The sequence below is a fragment of the Helobdella robusta genome, assembly GCF_000326865.2.
Source record: "Helobdella robusta unplaced genomic scaffold HELROscaffold_42, whole genome shotgun sequence".
In the NCBI taxonomy this organism is placed as follows: Eukaryota; Metazoa; Annelida; class Clitellata; order Rhynchobdellida; family Glossiphoniidae; genus Helobdella; species Helobdella robusta.
In genome coordinates, this window is record NW_008704981.1 from 729,593 (window position 1) to 752,383 (window position 22,791).

The 22,791-nt window shown below is 32.7% G+C and overlaps 4 protein-coding genes across 4 annotated transcripts; 2 read left to right on the forward strand and 2 right to left on the reverse strand.

Moving 5' to 3' along the window:
• Positions 1-2,713: 2,713 nt before the first annotated feature.
• Positions 2,714-8,295, forward strand: HELRODRAFT_193091 (hypothetical protein; the record flags this gene model as incomplete). The annotated part of the gene is made up of 5 exons (XM_009025550.1): positions 2,714-2,776; positions 3,429-3,637; positions 5,353-5,632; positions 6,312-7,373; positions 7,551-8,295. The coding sequence occupies 5 exons, from the start codon at positions 2,714-2,716 to the stop codon at positions 8,037-8,039; spliced, it is 2,103 nt and encodes a 700-aa protein (XP_009023798.1). The 3' UTR covers positions 8,040-8,295.
• A 3,415-nt stretch (positions 8,296-11,710) lies between these two features.
• Positions 11,711-12,424, reverse strand: HELRODRAFT_177344 (hypothetical protein; the record flags this gene model as incomplete). Its single annotated transcript, XM_009025551.1, has 2 exons — positions 11,711-11,875; positions 12,053-12,424. The coding sequence occupies 2 exons, from the start codon at positions 12,422-12,424 to the stop codon at positions 11,711-11,713; spliced, it is 537 nt and encodes a 178-aa protein (XP_009023799.1).
• A 1,017-nt stretch (positions 12,425-13,441) lies between these two features.
• Positions 13,442-16,292, forward strand: HELRODRAFT_193092 (hypothetical protein). The gene is made up of 6 exons (XM_009025552.1): positions 13,442-13,555; positions 14,162-14,224; positions 14,500-14,601; positions 15,068-15,421; positions 15,663-16,052; positions 16,087-16,292. The coding sequence occupies exons 1-5, from the start codon at positions 13,471-13,473 to the stop codon at positions 15,947-15,949; spliced, it is 891 nt and encodes a 296-aa protein (XP_009023800.1). The 5' UTR covers positions 13,442-13,470; the 3' UTR covers positions 15,950-16,052; positions 16,087-16,292.
• A 44-nt stretch (positions 16,293-16,336) lies between these two features.
• On the reverse strand, positions 16,337-19,811 carry HELRODRAFT_177346 (hypothetical protein; the record flags this gene model as incomplete). The annotated part of the gene is made up of 4 exons (XM_009025553.1): positions 16,337-17,154; positions 17,362-17,437; positions 18,940-19,089; positions 19,563-19,811. The coding sequence occupies 4 exons, from the start codon at positions 19,809-19,811 to the stop codon at positions 16,337-16,339; spliced, it is 1,293 nt and encodes a 430-aa protein (XP_009023801.1).
• Positions 19,812-22,791: the final 2,980 nt, after the last annotated feature.

A 22,791-nucleotide genomic window follows, 5' to 3' on the forward strand; every position in this document is an offset into this window, starting at 1 on the left:
ATATATATATATATATATATATATATATAGTACGTTTATATAAACAAACATCTTGGTCTTAATTAGAGATTTGTTTTGTGGAACGAAAAAAACTGAGGAATGTTTTTAATTGCAATAAAATAAGAACAATTGAATGTAAATAATATTATTATTAAATAAAAATATTACGGTTGAATAGTTAATTAATTGACTGATTGATTGATTAATTAATTAACTATATTTTTATTAAAAAAAAATTAGGGTTTTAATGATATGTGTTTAACCATAAAATAAACTCGTATCAAAGTTAATTTTTTGTGTACTGTGTATAGTTAATATTTTTGACGGTTGCAATTTTTTTTAACTATTTCGATTCGGTTTTTGGAGATAACGGAAGAATATTCGAAATACCGACACCTATTTTATTTTCACTATTCTCTACCATGAATTATTGTTCTACGGATTATCCATTTTAACCAAATTCTCTGAAATTATTTCATGTAAAAAGTGCCTTACTCTACCGACACATCAGAGAGAACTGAGCCGATATACTGTTGCATCTCTATTGAATTGAATAAGAAATATATGGAGATATTTGTTTTGTAATTCTTTTTATTATTATTCTTTATTCTTTAAAAAATCAGAATCTGAAAAACGCAGAAATTGTCTAAAATTCGATTTTTTTTACATGGAATAAATACGGTTTCGTATCGAAAGTTACAATTTTTTCATTTGAAATTTGGATAAAACCGATTTCTTACAAATACGAATGATAAACAAAACCGAATACTTAATCGTAAATTAGCCCATTGACCCAAACTCTACCGACAACCAACCGACATAACACCAAAGTTGTTGACCTGCCAGATGCTAGTTAAGAAAGAATTCCAAAAATCAATATTTGCAATATGTGTATGTATTTCATTTAATTAAATTTTAACTTTTCAAACCTTCCAAGTCATTCTGTAATTTGTTTTTTTTTAAATTTTATTAATTAATTAATTAATTAATTAATTAATTAATTAATTAATTCATTCATTCATTCATTCATTCATTCATTCATTCATTCATTCATTCATTCATTCATTCATTCATTCATTCATTCATTCATTCATTCATTCATTCATTCATTCATTCATTCATCCATTCATTCATCCATCCATCCATTCATTCATTCATTTCTAAATTTTTCTGACCAATTATTCATTCATTCATTCTATCGTTTATTCTAGGGGTGGGCCAACTACGGCCTGCGGTAGCGGAGCTATTTTATGCACCAAAAAAAAAGAAAAAAAAGCCACAAACCTTAAAAAATTTTTCCCCGGGTCGAAAAAATTTGCTATTTAAGTACATATGCGGCCCTTCGAAGTAAAAATAGTTCTCAATGCGGCCCTCACAGCAAAAAGTTTGCCCACCCCTGGTTTATTCATTCAAAAAGTTGGATTTAACAATTTAGTAAAAATATATTTCCTCGTTTATTTATTCAATTATTCTTTTTTTCATTTATTCATTCATGAACTTCTTCCTTCATTCATTCCTTCAGTCATTCATTCATTCATCCACCCATTAATTAATTAATTAATTCATTCTATTTTAAATAAATAATTAATTAAATTAGCATTATTAACGATGAAAATAACTGACAACACACACGCGCACACACGCACACACTCACACAAACACACACACCCTAAGTGAGCTTTAAAACCGAATGAAAAACTAGATAATTTCAAAGACAGATGAATGAGTGCATGACCGATTGAGGAAATGGATGAATGGACTTTGGATGAATGAATGAAGGAATGAATAAATGAGTTTATAAATGAATGAAGAAAAGAAGGAATGGATGAATGAATGAATTGATAGATGAATGAATGAATGATTGATTGAATGAATGAATGAATGAATACTGGTATGGATGAAAAGATGAATGGTTGGATGAGTATTTGAATAAATTTGGGAAAAGGAATAACTTGATGGATGGAGGGATGAGTGGATAGATAGATAGATGAATGAATGGATAAATAAATGGATGGTACGATAGAAAGAACAAACAAATAAATGAATGAATTTTATTTAAAATTATGTCGCCAACAACTTCTTCAAATATTGGAAGTGTGAGTCGTCGTTGTCGTTGTTATTGTTCTTCTTCTTATTATTATTTTTATTTTTATTATTCCAATTAATACTAGCATAGCCCCTCACCAAACAAATGAAGAAAAAAAACAACAACAACACAACAACAACAATATTAATAATAATAATTCTTATTCTTATTTTGTTTTCATACCAAATGTCTACTTGCCAAAAAATTCCTTGACGATGATGATGATGATGATGACGAAGACGACAACGGTGATGATGATGACGATGACGGTGATGATAATGATGATGGTAACAAGGGTGGTGATGGTGATGATGGCGGGAATAAAGTGGTAAAAATAGATAACCATTAAGTTTGTTTACGTTTATCAGGCTTAACTGCATCCTATATATATATATATATATATATGTATGTATATATATATATGTATATATATATATATGTGTGTGTGTGTGTGTCTGTGTTTTTATTTGTGTGTGTGTGTGTTATATATGTATATATTTTTACATGTATGTGTGTGTGTGTTTTTATTTGTGTGTTATATATATATATATATATATATATATATTTAAATATGTATGTGTGTGTGTGCACAAAATAGCTATTTTTATATATATGGTAAAACTTGAAATGTTTTGGGTCATTGATAAAATACCTTCTTACTATCTGTGTTTTAGTTCTTTGTTTGTGCACGTAAGTTTGTATTTATTTATCTATGTTTGTTAAAATGTGTTAATGTTAAATCAGAAATGTTTTTTTTTATTTAATTTATATTTATGTGTTTTTAATTTATTTACACATGAATAATGAATTTATGTCATAATTTATATTTAAATGGTCATTTGTCGTTCATTGTTAATGGGTGGTCATTTGAAATAAATTGTTTGGGGTAATGTATGTGTGAGGATTTTGATGTGGATTCTGTACTACTTGATCAGGTTAAATTTTAGTAAATTGTTTCATTTCGTCGTTATGTTACTTGCCCTGTTAGGTTAGTGCTTTGGTGGTCTGTAGGCACGTGCATCTTTTTGGCATTATTTATCGCCTTGTAACATTCATTATCATCGTATTTTATGTAAGGTTATCGCAATTATTATAACATTATCGAGACCGTCAAATAGTCACATCACATTATCATCATCACATCAACATTATACATCATCACATCAAAGAAATCAATCATCACATACATTTAATCGCAACTTTACAACAACAACAACAACAACTATTACCACAACAGCAGCAACAACAACAACAACGACACTACATCATCATTATCATCATCATCATCATCTAAATCACACCACGTAAATCACAACACCCCTTATCTACCCCTTCACGACAGATGTCACATTACACGTGGGCCCACATTGGGGACTGCTTCCTCAGTCTTTTCCTCTTCTGGCCGTCCATGGTCTGTTACTGGCGAGGTATATGGGATCTCTACTCTTACTACTTCAAACTTGACAGCGGTGAACCGTTCAATAGTTGGCTGATTACTTCGGTCGGGTCGGTTTTCATCTTCGCCTATGCCCTCTATCCACTAGTCGATAGGTCGGTTTTGCTGTTGTTTTCATTTTAACATTATCTTATCATCTTACTCTGGTAAAAACGTTAATTGGTTAAACGAATTAAAAAAAATGACTTTGATTGGGTTTGAACTAGGAGTTAAGCGTCAACCAAACAAGTTGGCAAGAAGAGATTGCACATGTGGTCAAGCTATTTTCACTGGCAGGCACTTGTTTCTTCTGCAATGAATGTACTCTTAATCAACAGTGATAAGGATGATGATGACGACGACGACGATGATGAACCATTACATTTGTTTATAATGACGATAGCGACGTTTGGTGGTAGCGTTTTCATTTAAATTGTGTGTAGTCAGGTTAGCAAAGACGGCTGAATTGGGCCAGATAAACCGCTGAATTATGACTTATTACTTCAAATACCGAAAATTCAGTCATTCGCTCGTTCATCGATTCATTAAGTTCTTCATTCATTCATTCGTTTTTCGTATGTTCATTCATTCATTTAGTTATTTGTTCGTTCGTTCGTTCGTTCGTTCATCCATCTATCTGTTTATTCATATTCATTCATTCTACACGTTTAGCTGTTAATCACATTAAATCGTTTAATAAATAATTTTTTTAATCAATTCATTCATTAAATTTTCATCAATCCATCAATTAATCAATCAATTAACTAATAAATAAATTAATCAATCAATCATTCATTCATTCATTCAATCATTCATTCATTCATTCATTCATTCAATCAAGCAATCATTCATTCTTTCATTCATTTATACAACGTTATAATTTTTTGGACCAAAGTTCTGCATTCCTCTACACGTCGTCGTCATTGTTATTACAACCCTAATATTAAAAATTTCAGTTGTTAGTTCAGAGCCCGTTATTCTCAAGTTTAATTGTATATAGATCGATCGTTTAATGCTAATGTTAATTTAATTATCTAGATCTGCTAGTCGATTTGTTTCTTGTTATCGTGTCGATAATGATGATGACGATGACGACGATGGTGGTGTTGATTACAATAATGATGCTAACAATGATGATGGTGAAGATGACGGTGTTGATGATGATGGTAGTTCACAAACAAACATCAAGCTTACTAATTTGTTTGATATTTTTCGCTATTATCGATATAGGATAACATCCGTCGTATCATCATCATCATCATCATTCTCCTCCTCCTCCTCCTCATCTTCTTCTTCATCATCATCGTCATCATTTTCTCTATCGTTATATCATCAAACATCGCCACCATCATCATTACTACCATCTTCCTCATCATCATCTTCTTCACCACCTTCTTCATCTTCATCATCATTTTCATCATCATCATCATCAAACATCACTATCATCATCATCATCATAATCGTGGTTAACATAATTATCCTCACAACCTAATAATCATTACAATCTAATCACTATCATCATCATCACCTCATCACATGATGACGTAATGTCAGCCTGAGGTCACATGAGGAAAAATTTTATAGTAAATGGATCTAGAAATCACACGCGTATTTACAACACTCTTCACCATCATCATCATCATTACTGTCATTTTAATCATCATCATCATCATAATCTTATTCATAATAATAACAATAATAATAATGATAATCATCATCACCATCATCAATATCATCATCATCATCACCACCACCACCACCACCATCAATATCATCATCACCATCATCATCATCAATATCATCATCATCATCTTAATCATCATCACAACAGATGCCTAGAAAAACGCGGCCGAAAAACCAGATGCCTGATAACAAGGATAACTTTGTACGTCGGGGGCATTTTCCTGATGGGGTACTGGAGGGGCGTATGGGGGCTGGCCGATTATTATCTTGAGGGCTTCGGATGGAAAGGTGGCATGATAGGGCTGGCATTCTGTTACTCGATACTTACGGTTCTTAAAACAAGTCGGACGGTTATTTTTCCGCCGTTCGTCGTCACCATGGATAGCAGGGATGGCGCGTTGATTCCTTCGACCAAGTTTAAAATTAAGGTTGGGGAGGAGTTTTTTTAGATTTATTAATTTATTTTATTTTTTATTAAATAGCGCCAAATCTATGAAATATTCTCTCTCTTTATTTTGAAAGTTTAATCTTTTTTAAATTCATCAAAACCAGTCAGTGAACTTTTGACATTTGTATAGCATGTCTCCTTTTTCCATTCTTGTAGCTCTTGAACTTTTTAGATTTCCAAAAGATCCGTCCTCTTCTTCTCATTCTTCCTATTGAAGGTGTCAGTCTATTCTATAAATCTCTACTTACTGCATCTATCAACGCTTCTTTTAATTTGTCTACTTTTGAATGTCTTGTTGTATCACTTAAGTCTTCTTCTCTATCTTTTTATACTGCTGTAACCTATCGACCTACTCCTTCTTCTCTTCATATATTTTTAGATAAATTTTACTCGCTCGCTGAATCTCTTTACTCTTTTTCTATTCCTTTCTATATCTCTGGTGAATTCAACTTACACTTCAATAATTTATCTTGCTCTTAAACTTGCTGCTTGTATAAAATTTTTATTGCAAGCAATACTTCTGTATTAATTTTAAAAGTTAATCGGTCGAACATTTTAACCTTTTAAATCTATATTCAGTAAAAATTTTGAACTTATAAGGGTCTATACTAAAAATCGCTAACTACGAAATGATAATTTTTTAATATTAATACCTCTAGCCAGAAAAAAATCTCCAAGCCCTGATCTTATACTTCCTGGATTCCTGCTTTACTCACTTCGTCATCATCACGTTGACCATCTGCAACTGGCGATCCATCCTAACTCTCATCCAATTCATTCCTTTATCCAAAGAGTATTCAGATTTTGTGTATCTCTCGGCTGGTTTTGCCGCGTCGTGCATTTTATTTTCTGCTGAAATTCCACTCGTTATTTTGGGAAACAAGCTGGTTGGAAGTTCTTTTGTGAGTGTTCCTCGGAGTAATGGTGCTGTCGCTGATGTAGATGGTGAAAATGTTTTGAAAGATGAGTGCGGTGATGCTGATAACAGTCTAAGTGCTGGTGAAACTTTAGGTTTACCAAATAATCGGACATCCGTATCGACAGAGCGGCAGCCAAATGAAATATTTTTTGTGAGTTCGTGTAATCAGATGAATGAGTCTGATGTTCAATCCAGTCAAACTTTTCAGCCGGGTCATCATGGACAACAACATGAGCAAGACGAACATCAACAACATCTACCACAACAACTAAATCATCAACAACAAAACCACCATCGTCATCATCATCCTATATTCCAAAGCTCAGATCCTTCAACCCACCGTCAATTATATTGCCAGCAACATCAGCAGCAGCAACAACATCCGCCAACAAACGCTACCACAGCAACTTCAACAGCAGCATCTAACGCAACAAGAAAAAACTCAAAGCCTCAAGTTTCCGTTCATTGGAAACTTCTAGCCTACGAAAACTCCATATACATGGTGGCATTCATTTCTGAGGCCTTACTATGGATCGGTGCCTGGAATGTAAACTCCTCCTACATCATACCAGATCAACAAATAGGCGGTTGGGTGAATCATCTAGTTGGCACTTTTATGCTAATTTTGTGTGGCATCATGAGCTATGGTGGAGCGTGTGGGTGTTGCGACGACAGTTCCATCTTGGCTGGCTGCTTGGATATGGTGGTTCCTACGAAATTTCATCACATCTACCCCATCAAATATTTGAGGACCATGTACGAAGATAGGATTAGGAGGAGGACGGCTCTTGTTCCTGTTCAGGTTTGTTTGGCTCTTCATTAGTTGGTTGGTGGGTTGGATGGTTGGTCAGCTAATAAGTAAGAAACGCTGGCGTTTGTTTTTTTGTTATTTTCAATTGATTAATTCACGCGTTGATTCATTTGCCCACCCATTAATTAATAAATTAATCAGTCAATTGTAATTAATTAATTAATTCAGATCGCAGCAACAGATCCCGGTGCGATACCAACATCACCTTCCACGGCCACCATGATGACGGTTGACGTGGAAATTTTTGTACAAAGCAACAGCAACGGTTGCGACAACAACAACAACAACAACGTCACCATCAACAAAAATAACCACAAAGTGATCAACAACAACATTTATAACAACAACAACGACGATAAGGAGGACAGCAATACCAGTAACGTTAATGTTGATAACATTAACAAGATCAACAGTGGCTCCAACAACAACAACAACAACAACAACAGACAAACCAATAAAAATCTCGCCTACATCCAACCAGCCATCAAAAACCTCCACACTAACCAGCCTCTTCACAACCAAAACTCCAAGACCAACACCTCATATTGTGATGATGACTGTGGTAATAATGATGATAATAATAGTGATATGATGTGTGGGTGTCCAGATGACTATCACGATGATGACGTTGATGATATCTACAGAACAGAATTTTAGTAACGGAATTAAAATTGTATATTATTTCATTATCGAAAATTCCGAAACTATTTCGATTTAAAGTGCTTTTTATATTATCGTCCGTAATGACCATATTGTATTAATAAACCGTATATGTAAAATAAAAATCTGATACTGTATCTATGTCCTCAACTGACCCAAAAAACATTAACACAAATTTCAAAATACTTTTATGTTGAGAATATAACGATATTTTTTTCTGTTTCAGTTCTTTGTCAATAGTATTTAAAAATTAGAATTTTTTTATCTAAATATTTCTTATATAAGATATCGCATGAAAACGGTTGTATCACAACTGGAGACATATATTTTAACATCGTCATAGGAAACTGAAAATTTTGAAAACAAAAATGAAAACAAAATTGATTACAGATATGCAGGTTGATAATAATTTTTTTTTCAAAAAGAAATTTAAAATGTTGTTTCAACTAGTCGGCTAAGATCTCAGAACCGACCAAATAGCCAGAGAACTGGAAGGCAGTACTAGACAGCAGGAGCGTCAAGGGGATCTGACATTTAGTAATAGATGGCGTTTCGTTGTTTTTATTATTCGTTCCATCGGCTTTACCATCCTTATTTCTATTATCATTCCCCGACTCACCAACATCAGGCATTGGATCATTTATCTTATCCCTAATCGTAGCGGCAGTCTTTGTTAAGGGTCTTTTATCATCCTCGCTGATTGGCTCTAAAAATATGCAGTTACCTAAAAGAGTGCCGGCAATTACAGATATTTTAAACGAATCGCAAACGTCCTCTTTTGGAATCTTTTCTGGTTGAAGTTGGGCTTTATGTTTTTGGCATTCCGAAAAATTCAAGTTTAAAATAGGCTGTTCATTGGCTGATCTCAATCGAACAATACTCCTGCCCTTATCTAACCAGCGTTTGGAAGAAACTTTTTGAAAGGCCTTGAATGGACTAATCAAAATCTCTTCCTCTGACGGATGATACGACGAATTGAGAAATGTCACGGCTGGAATAGACGAACTTTCATTTTCAATATATATCAAGCTTACATTCCCTGGCAGAAATCATTTCAAATGTTTTCGTTAGCAAATTATCACTCTTTTCACGAACAAACGCGCACGCAAACCCACGCGCGCACACTCACACACACACTGAAGAATTTATTTTTCAGAAACCTCTTTCTTCAGCACTTTTAACATCGTAATATGCCGAAGTGAACTCTCTGAAGAAAACAATCTTAGAGGATGGCGGGTCAATATTCACATTATAACCTAAAATAATCCAAAAATATTCAACGCTTTAGGAATATTAATAATAGATAGTTGAATTTGCCTTGCTAGCTACCAGCCAACCCATCAACCTACCCTTGTACCAGGTCGCTTGGTAGTTGACAGCGTAGACATTACTGGACTTCATCTTATTGATGGCTGACCAGAGGACGGATACATAGTTTCTGTATGGCTCGTAAAATCCTGCGCGAAGAAATTTTATCAGTTCTGTTGTTTATTTTAATAAAACACACACACACACACACAAAAGATTTTACTTATAGAGTTCATAATTGCACTATATTTAACAGAAAGCATTTTGTTAAAAAATGTGTTTAGCGTGTAAACATTATTCTCGGATAGCCCTAATATGCAAAAGTTTATTTTAAAAAATATGAATTAAACATGAGAATTGAACTACAACATTTGACATAAACCTTTAACATACACATACAAATTGAGCTATGACGCATGACTTGAACGTTTGTGACATAATATTGCATTTTAGCTGCTACAGATTTCACTTTATCAGAACTCCGCCCAGTTACTTCTCAATTTAATTATACTATCTCACCTTCTAGAAATGTAATAATTATGGATGGTAATAATGAAATACATGATTAGTTAGTTAATGGAATAACTTTAACATCAGTCCACTGCTGATTACATACCTTTTCTAAGATTGCATTGGAAATTTTTGGTAAATGGTTTAGTGTACATGCCCACGGCTATGCACTCATTCTTGCTTAGAGGGCTCTCCGGATCTGGATCTTTGCACTGTTACAATAACCCGCCACGCCACAACATGTGTGATGGTGTATTATGATATTATGATCATTAGATACGATTTCAAAGTATTATAATTAAAAAAATCAAAATCATAAATCAAATCGTTGCTTATAATAATGCTAATAACACACACACACACACATATATATATAAACAGAAAAAATAAATAAATGAATAAATAAATATACTTATAATACATATATATATATATATATATATATATATATATATTATATATACATATATACAATGAAAAATTTAAAAGCATTACAGTGAATCTTTTTCTTTCATAATCACTTGCAACCTCTGTGAATGCAGTGCACATTTTGTGGGCTTGACACTCCTGGGTTGCAAACATTTTTTTCTTATTTTTTCCATATTAAAAATAATTGTCTAATAAATAAATAAATAAAATTATTGAATTGAGATGCTGATAATAAATTATAATAAAACATCTTAAATTAAAAAATGAATTATAGTTAACAGGGCTATGACGTCTCGAGGCAACATCTCATCTCGAGATGAGCTTATTTATACGGTCTTGACCTTGCCTCGAGACCTTAAAATGTTAGTCTCGACTTAATCTCGTTTTAAAACAATGTCAGTCTTGGTCTTGTTTTTTTTTACTGTCTTGAAAACAAGACACAAAAAGGAAATTATATGTTATACCTACAAAGTTTTAAACCATTTAAACCATTTTTGGTAAGTTCCCTGGGGTATGTGACAGGAGAGTGAAGGCTAATTCGGTATTGTGTATAGGGTGTCAGAAGTCGGTGCATAAGAGATGCAGTGGTGTGAGGGGGCACTGGAAAAAGAGAAAGGCACGTTCAAATGTAAGAAATGTGTTTACGGTGTGATTAATAGGACGGACGCAAGGACGGGGTTGAGTGATGGTATTGAAAGAGTGGAAAGCTTTGTTTACTTAGGGGATAAGCTGAACGCGGATGGAGGATGTTTGAGCGCTGTTACGGCTAGAGTTCGTGTGGGATGGATGAAATTTAGGGAACTGGGTGGGGTATTGTGTGGAAAGAAATGGTCAGTGAAGATGAAAGGAGGGGGGTATATAAAGCATGTGTGAGAGCAGCGATGGTATATGGTGGTGAAACTTGGGTGTTGAGGAGAGAGGAGGAAAGTGTACTGCAGAGGGCTGAAAGAGCTATGGTTAGGCTGAAAGAGCTATGGTGAAAATGATGTGTGGGGTTAAAGTGTAGTAAAGGATAGGAGGAGTAGTACAGAGCTGGTAATGGTAATTTGAAAGTAATTATGACATAGTCAAGATAATCAACCAGAAGGTCCAAACGAAACCACTGTAATTCTCCGCGCTTCATATCATTTTGCACATCTACAACATGTTCTTTGGTTAATATTCACTTGTAAACAAATAAATAATGTTCAATGTGTACATGTGTATATACAAATATACACAAACATACGCAGAAAAACACACACACAACACACACACACACACACACATATATATATATATATATATATATATATATATATATATATATATATATATATATAAATATATATATTTATTTATTTATTAATAAATATTAGTTCAAACTTAGGTGACGAAAATTCAGTTCAAATCTGACTTCTTTAAAAATTCTCAATGATTTTTTACAAATTTTGATTTCTTAGTCTCATTTTTGTTTTGAATTTCATATCTTGTCCTTGGATGTGACGTCTCGAGACATGTTCTTTGAACGAAAGTCTTGTCTCGGTCCTGTCTTGAGCTCTCAATGTCATTGTCTTGTCTTTAAAAAACACTGTCTTGTCACAGCGCTGATGATAACTAATAAATCACTAATAAATCAGTAATTAATTAGATATAAAAAATGAATAAGGCAGGAATCGCTCTGCATTCAAATCCCATTACTGCAGCATTAGTGCCAGGCACATTAACAATTACACACTATCGCGCCAAAGTGGATGTCACTATGATGGAGAATAAAATGATACCTGTGACATTCCCTTGAGCCTTTGATTTACTTCATTTTCACACGATTCCCTTTTCAAGAAATTGATGTCATTCTCTTCCATGTCGGCCGCATCTATTCCGTACCTGATGTGACAGTACCAGCCTTTCAGCTTGTCCATTTCGCTTTTACTGTTTCCATATAAAATGTCATCGATAGGTTTTTTCTGAAACCAAAGTCTTTTATTTTTTCCCTTAGAAATTTTGGGGTATTCGTCAGATATCAGTAAAGTACCAGCAGTATGAATGTTAACTTTTTTTTCACTTTTAACTTTGTTACGTTTATTTCCGCTAATATTTTCGCTATCAAACATCGCGAATCGAATGATTATCAAGAGAAACCAGAGAACCTTCATTCTGTCAATATTTTAAACTATAGTGATAATTGTTATAATAATTTTTTATGATAACGTGTAATAAAAAATACAGAATTAAAGAAACAAATTTATAATGCACAAATTCATACGAAAATTTAAAAATCGACGGTTGAGCGCGCGCTAGCGAAAATACGTAATGAAAACCTGAGAATAAATATTTTATTGAAATAAAAAAATATTTAATTTATTCTATATGTATGTGTTGCTAAACTGTTAAAATTTAAAAAATTTTGTACATGTGTATAAAATTTTATTCTTTATATAAGATATGAAGCTTATACCATGGAATTATATAAAATAATATATTTTATATAAGTATATTTTATAAGTATATAATTATATACTTAAAATATGCAGAACCTGAAAAGAAAATTTTGAAATCCGGGTCTTCTATTCCAAAATAGCAGTATCTTTATTCTTTGCGATTATCAGCGTAGTAGAGTTTTTCATCTGAATTGTTGTAGGCTACTGGCGTGCCGACACGGATAGGCCACGGATATAATGGATATAATATAATTATCTCAAGTTAGCAATATTTTTTGTTATCCATATTCACATTGAATACTTAATGACGTAAAAGCTTTTCTGTTAAGTGTCAGCATTAAGTTCAGCTGCTACATCAAAAATTCCTTATCTGCTAACACTTCATATTTGCTTAATGACCAACCCAAATATAGCAAGTAAAAATAATAACATACTTTTTACTTAATAAGATTAGTAACCTTAAAAAATGATGATCGGTTAATTGAAGACATCATTTCTAAGTATGAGAAAGTCATACATCAAATAATAAATAATATTATATTATAATAATAATATAATAATAATATTAAACTAATGCTATAAAAGTATACTAAATACTTTACTTTAGAGAAATGAAAATATGAAAACATGGAACTTGAAACAAATAAATTTACTATCTTTGCCATTCTGGGATTTCAGTGGAAAACCCAAGTTTCCTCGAAAACCAGTATAGACTATAAAATAAATACAAAAATACAAATAAAAATAAATAAATATATATAATGTCGAAAACCGAAAGCGATTATAATTTACAATTTGATTTTGTAGATGACTACGAACTGAGGAAAAGGAATTTACAAAATTTTCGTGAGTTTTGCTGTCGTTTTCTGAGCTTATTTGTGATTTTCTGCTTTTTATAATCAATGTTATATATTTTTATATGTAAGCCTTAGTCCTTAATTGACACTTTAACACTTATCACTCTTTTTTTAACAGTAACTTAATTTAAGCCTAACCCTGATCTAAAGGGAAAATCTTAAGTCTTATATTAATAATTAATTATTTATTAAGTCTTCAAATTTATTTAATAAATAATTTTAAATAATACTTTAATACACACTTTTATAAATACTTTTGATATAATTTTAATTTTATTATTCATTCAGTTAATATAGAAGATATTCTACTATTATTGATGTAATTATATATATAATTATAATATATATATATATATATATATATATATATATATATTTATAACTATCTATATCAAGTCTCTTCCAAACACAAACGGACAGACACAAACTCAAACCTACTAAGAAAAATATTTTAGCCACCACTAACCTGTTGTAACATTTACCCCATTATTGAAATTGTCCTCTTTGGTTGTAATTACTAACTAATTTTAGTTAATTAGATTAATTTTTAAATTAAATTTGAATAAAATGGTTATTTAATATTGGCCTTCCCTAGCTTCAGCTCATGATTTGCCATCAAAAAACAAAAATAATATTAATCTTGGATTGCATTCAGATCGTTAGTGAAATCTTTTCCATATTTTTTCACTTCTTAAATTATATTAAATTTATGAAATCATATTAAATGAACAAATACAATATATAAACAAACAAACAATAACAAACATACAAAAATATACATACAAACTACAAAGCAAACTTTCATTTCATTGTTTCTGTTTTATTGGTTTCCATTAAAATTATATTAAATGTAATGTATTATAGCCTTAGTTAAATAAACGAACAAACAAACAAACAAACAAAAAAATGAACAAACAAACAAAAACTAAACAGTTGAAACATCACCTATAATGAGTAACCTGAAGTTAAGTGAAGATGGGAATGATAGTTACTTAGATATCGATGGGGGTTGTCATGGAAAATTGATATACCAGGGTTAGGTTATATCAATTTTTTTTGTAACCACATAGATGTCGCTGACTACGATGATACTGTTGATGATGGTAGTATTTATGATAATTATTATGATAATTATGATCATAATTATTATCATAATTTTGAAATATTTCTCAATTAAAACACAATAAATATTTAGCTGCTCGAGGCCAAGTAGTCATCAATCAACAATCTTTGCCTGTTGATATACAAGGTAGCTTGGAAATTTTTTTAGCAATAAAAATAATAATATTATTAAAATAATAATAATAATAATATTATTATTATTATTAAAATAATAATAATCACCAAGACTATTTTGAATAAATTTTCGAACAAATAGATAACTATATATAAACTTTGGTAATAAATAAATAACTTTAAATTAACTAACTTTAAAATAACTCTAACTCCCAAAATCTCTACGCTACAGTGTTAATGTCAATAGAATTCTCTTCCATCATAGATTCAGCTTTGAGATCTTCATTAATGTCAGGAACATCAACATCATCAACAACAACAACATCAACAACATCAACATCAACAACGACATCAACATCATCAACAACAACAACGACATCAACACCATCAACTATAGTTGTCAATACATGCGGAAACAACAATATAGTCCAGGTTTTTTCTCAGCCCCAGCAAATGCCAATCATTCCTAATCACTCTAAATTTTCCACGAACGACACCTACGTCAACGGTGCGAACATCCCTTCCGGACTTCCTCCCAAGCAATTTCATTCAACTTTTAAAAACGAGAAAGATTTTCAAACTGCCAATACTACCCAGAAAGTGAAAAAAATTATCAATGGTAATGATGATGATGATGATGGTGGTGATGAAGATGATGGTGATGATGATAATGATGATGATGGTGATGATGATGGTACGCTTGATTTTAAGTTATTTAAATTACTCAATGATTTCATCGCCACCGCCATCAACATATTCCAATCATTCCGCACATCCCGCCAGCACCATTCTACACCATTCGCTGAAATCATTATTGACTTTTTTTTATAACTTTTTCAAACAACTCAAAACAATCTCAGTGCCTACTGGGACAGTTACAGAGTGGGTCTGCCACAAGGTATCTCAGAATGTCTCCCCACAGAAATGGAAGACCCTGGCCAGAGAGTTGAAACTGAAGCAGAATAAAATTGATGAAATCGAGATGGATAACATGGAACAATCTGTAGAAGCTTTTTACCAGATGTTACTTGCCTGGCGGGAATCTAGGGGGAGCGGGGCAACGTTTGAGGCTCTGGGCAGGGCGTTATTGAAGTGCAATGAAGCCCCTGTCGTCAAAAAGCTTGCCGAGTTTAAATCTTTTGAATGAAGAGATTGATTGTGTGTTTTTGCTTGCGAGCGTGTTTGTGTGTGTGCGTGTGTATGTATATATGTGTGTGTGTGTGTGTGGGTGTGGGTGTGTGTGTGTGTGTGTGTGTGGGTGTTTGTGTTCGTGTCTGTGTGTGTGTTTTAATTAGTCTCTCACTGTTTAGGTCAGCCGTATTTAAACGAAAGAGACATTTATTTTTAATTCTGACGTCATTTTAAACAAAGACATTTTATTAATCACTCACTGTTCATACCAAATGAATGAAAATAAATAATATTAACAAAAGAAAGCATTCTATATACAAAATTTGAAAATAGTAAAGGCAGGTTTGGTTTTTGCAACAGTTTTTTAAATTTCTTGGTGGTTGACATCGTCGCAGATGTGACGTCACCAGGGCCTCCATACATTGCTATTGTTGTTGTTGTTGTTGTTGATGACATCATTGTTGACGTCATAGTTGTTAATGTCGTTGCTTTTGATGATGACTCTGTTGTTGGTGTTACTTCCGTCAGCTCCAACGTTTGCACTGTTCAGATAAATAGTCGACAGAGGCATGCGTTTGTTTACTAGGCCGTTGTTATGTTGCTGATACGTTGTTGATGAGGATGACGTCATTTTATTATTATTGCTATTATTGTTGTTGTAATTGTTTGTTGAGTGTTTTTTACTGTAGGGTGTTGATGTTTTGTTGGAGAATAATTTTCGGCAATGTTTACGCGTCGATCTGTGTACTCTGCTCTCTGGTTGTAAATTTTCCTGATTGCTACTCTTCAAGTTGATGTTGTTTTTGTTGTTGTTGTCATTGATATTGTCGTTGTTGTAATTGTTGTTGTTTACGGTGTTAATATTGTTGGTGTAAATGTTGTCGTTGTTGTTGTTTGAGTTGATGTTATCATTGTCGTAGCCTGCGTTGTTATTATTGTTGATGTTATTGTTGTTGATGTTAATGTTGTTGTTGTGTTTGATGTTGTTGCTTAGCGACGTGAGAATTGTTGTTTTGGTGGGTGTGTTGATTTGTTGCAAGCCTCTTAGAGCGTTCTGAACTTCTGTCATGCATGCCATATAGCCATTTTTGAATTCATCATTTGTGTTGTTGTTATTGTTGTTATTATTGTTGTTGTTGCTGTTGTTGTTGATGTTGTTGTTGCAGTTGTTGAGGTCGTAGTCTTTTTTTAAACAACTGCTTTTTTGAATTTTGTTCATTTCTGCAAAAAAATAATTTTATAAATGTTATTTTTTATTTATATTATTTTTTTTTGTATTTTTATTATTGTAGAATTGATAAAATTATTTATATGGTTTGTTTGCATATTACAAATCTATACAAAACTCGTTTTCTTAATTGTTTTGTTATAATTAATAATAATAATATTAATAATAAATCATAATTAATAATAATAATAGTTACAAACCTGAATTTCTCATGAGTTGTCTTAACGTTTTAACAGTAAGTTCCAGGATATCTGCCTTCTCTAACTTCGATTGATTCTGCAAAATATAAGAAAATTAATTAATTAATTTTAATTTTAATTAAATATTCAAAAACAACAGCTATAATAATAGCAATAATAATAGTATAAATATAAAGGATTAAGATCAAAGCATTGATTATAAATACAAGTTAAGTAGTTAGTTATTAAAAGTATGGAGCCAGGCAGTAACTAAATTACAAACAAACCAAGTTCACGTAACTTGAGGTAATCCCTCAAATCACCGTCATATAAACATGTTTGCATTTGCATAAAATTTTATCTGATTATTTCTCGGTTGGTACTTGGACACACACACACTACACACACAGAGACTTACACAAATGGTATGTACTACGTACAAGCACACACACACACATACACACAAGTGAACACGCAAATGCATCCAAGAAATTTTATGATGACAATATGACAAAGCTGTTGAATTTGAAAGAAAATATTGTGCAACGAAAGCAAATACTACAACTACTACATTTACTACTACTACTACTACTACTACTACTACTGTTTTTATTATTATTGTTGTTGTTGTTATTATTATTACTACTACTGTTGCTACTAATACTGCTTCTGCTGCTACTACTACTACTACCATTTAAACTGCTGCTGATGTAGTAACATCAAATTTTAAGCTAATAAATATGACAGATGGATGGATGGATGAATGGATATCCAATCCAAACAACTCGCTCTACAGCTGCGTGATACGTAAGATTAACGAGCAATTAAATTGCATAATAATAATAATAATAAAAATAATAATAATAATAGTAAGAATAAAAAATAGCCACCGGGATATTGTTTGGATAATGGCGTGTGCAGTTGCGTCATTGAACATAGCAGAGGAGAGGATTCGCGACTTTAAAGATACAGACACACATCCGTTGAAGACGCGTGTGTGTGTGTGCGTGTGTGTGTATCAATGTGTGTGAGTGTGTGTGTGCGTGTGTGTGTCTGTGTGCATGTGTCTGTGTGTGCATGTGTGTCTGTGTGTGTCTGTGTGTGTGTGTGTACACTAATTAATTAATAAATTAAATGGGGAACACAAACAAAATGATAAAGGATACAAACCGTAAAACGAACAAGAAATGCAATACAAAACATACACGATACTAAAAATGATGACCTGTACAGCAAACGCAAACAAACATACAAACACACACGTACATACACACACGTGCACACGCACATACATACACACATGTGCACACCCACACACAAACACACATTCACACGCACACATGCACATTACAATGGAATGATTGCGGGCATAAACATCATTATCAATCTTCAAAGGAAAGGTAACTGACTGATTAATAAGTGTGTGCGCCTCTTTGTATGTGTGCGTGTGCGAGTATGTCTGTGTGTGTACGTGTGAATGTGGGTTTGTGTGTGTGTGTGCATGTGTGCGTGTGTGTGTTGTATGTGTGTGTGTGTGTTGTTACGCAAAAAATGTGATTTTGTTAGTAACATTAAAGCTAAATAAACGTTAAAACTTACGTCAATAATGATGTGATTCTCCTCCGTTGTATCTTCATCATCATCTTCCATTGGCACGTCTAGCGGTGATGATGATGACATCATCACTGTTGCTACCGACGACGATGACGTCATCGCTGATGACGACGACGATGATGATGATGCAATCGACTGATCGGTTTTTAATGATGCGTGACGACTGTTTGGTTGTGAGGCTGATGATGACGCTGCAGCTGATAATGATGACGATGATGAGGAAAATGAGTGTTGGATGAGTAAATTCTTCAGTTCATCCAAGCATCCATTTATCCTCTCCCTTCTCTTTCTCTCCACTATTGGCTTGTTTATCTGATGAGTTTGTAACATAGGTTATATAAAATATAGCAACATGTGTGCGCGTGCGCTTTTGTGTGTGTTTTTGTGCGTGTGTGTTTGTGTGTGTGTTGTTTAGGTATGTGTGTGTACGTGCATGTGTGTGTACGTGCGTGTGTGTTGTTTAGGTACGTGTGTGTGTGGGTTGTTTAAATGTGCGTGTGCGTGTTTAAAAAAATGTTAATTAGTTACTAAAAATAATCCGTGTAGTAGTCACGTGTTTAATTAATAATTAACTGGCGATCATTTTCAGTTTGTGAATATCATCTAACCTTTCTGAATTCAGCAGCGGACATGCTGATGTAGTTGCGACTGTGGATAGTGTTGTCGTTGTGGCTACTACTGGTTGTTGTATACCTCCTGTTAACTTTCATGTTGTTGTTGTTGGAAGTGTTACTGTTGTTGTTGTTGGTGGTGGTAATGTTACTGATGTTTGGATTTCTAAAATTGTTGTGGTGATTGTTGTAGAGGTTGTTGGCGATGTTCCCATATGCGATCAGTTGCTGTCTTTGGCTCTCCATATCGACAATTACAAGCGTGTAAATTCACTTTTAAACAGGAGAAACGACTTTTTTAAACTTTTAAATATGTGTCCTAATTTTTCAAAAGTTTTATTTATTTCTATTTATTGTTGAACGCTGGTCAACAAGTGGTCAAGCAACACTACTTATTTAACTCCGATCACTATTCTTCTAACGATACTTCAGTATTTCTCACTAATATTTTTTTCTCTATTGCAAATAATTTTTAAAATTATTCAATGAATATCGAGGAAAAAATTGTTATAAAATCTGATTTTGAATTTACCAACTGTTTTAAAAATCAGAAACCCCAGAGCGCTTATATACCCAGCTGATCAAATGAAAGCTAAAGAGCGAGATAGCAATAAAAGTGAGACAAAGAGAGATCGATCCGAGCAGTGTAAGAGGTTCCTTTAATAAAAGTAAGCCGTCCAATAAAAAACAACGGTCCATCCAATAACGGGATGTGAGATAAAGAGGAGGAGAGAGTGAGTGGAAAGAAAGAGAAAGAAAGATAGATAGAGAGAGAGAGATTAGTTGTGTGTTGCACAATTTCGGTACACATGTTTGGTATGCGTGTGCAAGGAAGTACGTGAATGTAAGCACGTGTGCATGTATATGTTGTGTGTGTAGTGTATGTGTATATATGTGGAGTGTGTGTTTGCGTGTTGTGTGTGTGTATATATATATATATATATATATATATATGTGTGTGTGTGTGTGTATGTGTGTGTGTATGTATTAATCATACAAAAATATTAATTTTTTGATAATACTACTACTACTGCTAGTACTACTACTACTGCTACTGCTGCTGCTACTATAACTACTACTAACACCATTACCACTACTACTACTACCACCACTACTACTACTGATGCTGCTGCTGCTACTGCAACTACTACATCTTTATTACTTAACCATTTAATAAAATTTTCAATAATACTAACATTTATCAATAAATCAGTAATTGAGTGATTATACACGATCGATGAATATAACAGTATCTATAATAACTTTCACTAACATGCTGTAATAAAAAATATAACTGTAATAATAATAATTATTATTATTATTATTATAGTTAATTGTTATTATGATAATTAGTAGTTAGTTGTAATAAAGAGTAATATTTTCAAGTAGCAAAGTGAATTTACTAGCAAAGTTTTATTACAGGTAAACTACGTAGCGTAACTATTAGCGTGTGTCTCTGTGTTACAAAGAAGGCACGCGAGCAGTAATGTCTGTCTTGTAATAAAAATTAAAAATTTATGACGTTTTAAACTATTGAAAACAACAACAACAACAACATCATCATCATCATCAACACTAACAACAACATCATCATCATCATCAACACTAACAACAACATCATCATCATCAACACTAACAACAACATCATCATCATCATCAACACTAACAACAACATCATCATCATCAACACTAACAACAACATCATCATCAACACTAACAACAACATCATCAACATCATCATCAACACTAACAACAACATCATCATCATCATCAACACTAACAACAACATCATCATCAACAACATCATCATCAACATTTTTTTTTCCAAAATTTTATTGACATCAAAGGCAATCAAGAAGTTATAATGGAAACTTGTGCTAATTACCTTAAAACTGAGAGGCGAGATGTTCAATAATTGTCGAATTAAGCAATAAATCAAAATGTTATTTTTAACAGAAATAAAATATCATAATCAATATCAACACCAACAACAACGTCATCATCATCAATAATAAAATATAATATTGGCAACATTAATAACAATAATAGTAACGTCACTACTACTAGTACTACTGATACTTCTGCTTCTTCTACTATTTATATTACTAATATTGTTAAACTAGTACTACTGATACTAGTAATAATACTTTTAATGTTGTTGCTGCAGCCGCTACTCTAGCTACTGCTACTACCACATATAATTAGCGACAACAACGACAACAACAACCGACGACAACATCAACAACGACGATAGCGCTAATGATTACTTTGACAAACGGACGAGTGAAGCGTTTGAAGGATAGGCGGCAACATTAAATTGTTCAACAACAACAACAACAACATCATCATCATCATCAACAACATCATCAACAACAACAACATTATCATCATCAACAACGTCATCTTCATCAGCATCATCATCAACAACATCAACAACAACATCATCAACTATAACAACATCATCATCATCAACAACATCAACAACAAAAATAACAACAGAGAGAAATAATAATAAGAATCTTAAGACCGCCAACAAAAAAACAAGAGGAATGATGTGATGGAATCGTTCGGCACATTCACTCATTCATTACTTATGCCTCATTAAACTTGTATACAGACACACGCACGCACACACACGCACACACACACGCGCACACACACAAATACAACTAACACAGATACCCATACAAATGAACATACATGCGAACATACAAATACACACATACACATACGAAAGTATACAAACATACCTACCCAAATTTAAACATGTGGTTATGGCAAGCATACTTTGAATACAAATTTGAAAATTTTTCAAAACAAATATCTCAAACAAACATATTATTAAATAAATTGTTACGTAACACACACACACCAAAACACACATAGAAACAAACACACACGCATACTCACAGACGCACACACAGACACACGCACACAAACCAACATATTATCACGTACAATTTTATGCATGTTACACATGTTACAGCACGATTAACGTATGACAATTATTCCATTTATTTTTTGCTTCACCATGATTAACACGAACCATATTTAGTTAGCAAGATTCAATCATTAAAGTGAAATTAAGACTTAATCTAGCCAAATTAGTCTAATTAAATTACTCCAATCAAAATTAATCCAAACATAAGGAATCACAATCCTTATAAACAATTAAACACATATACATATAAAAACAAATAAACCAATACACAAACATGCAACACAT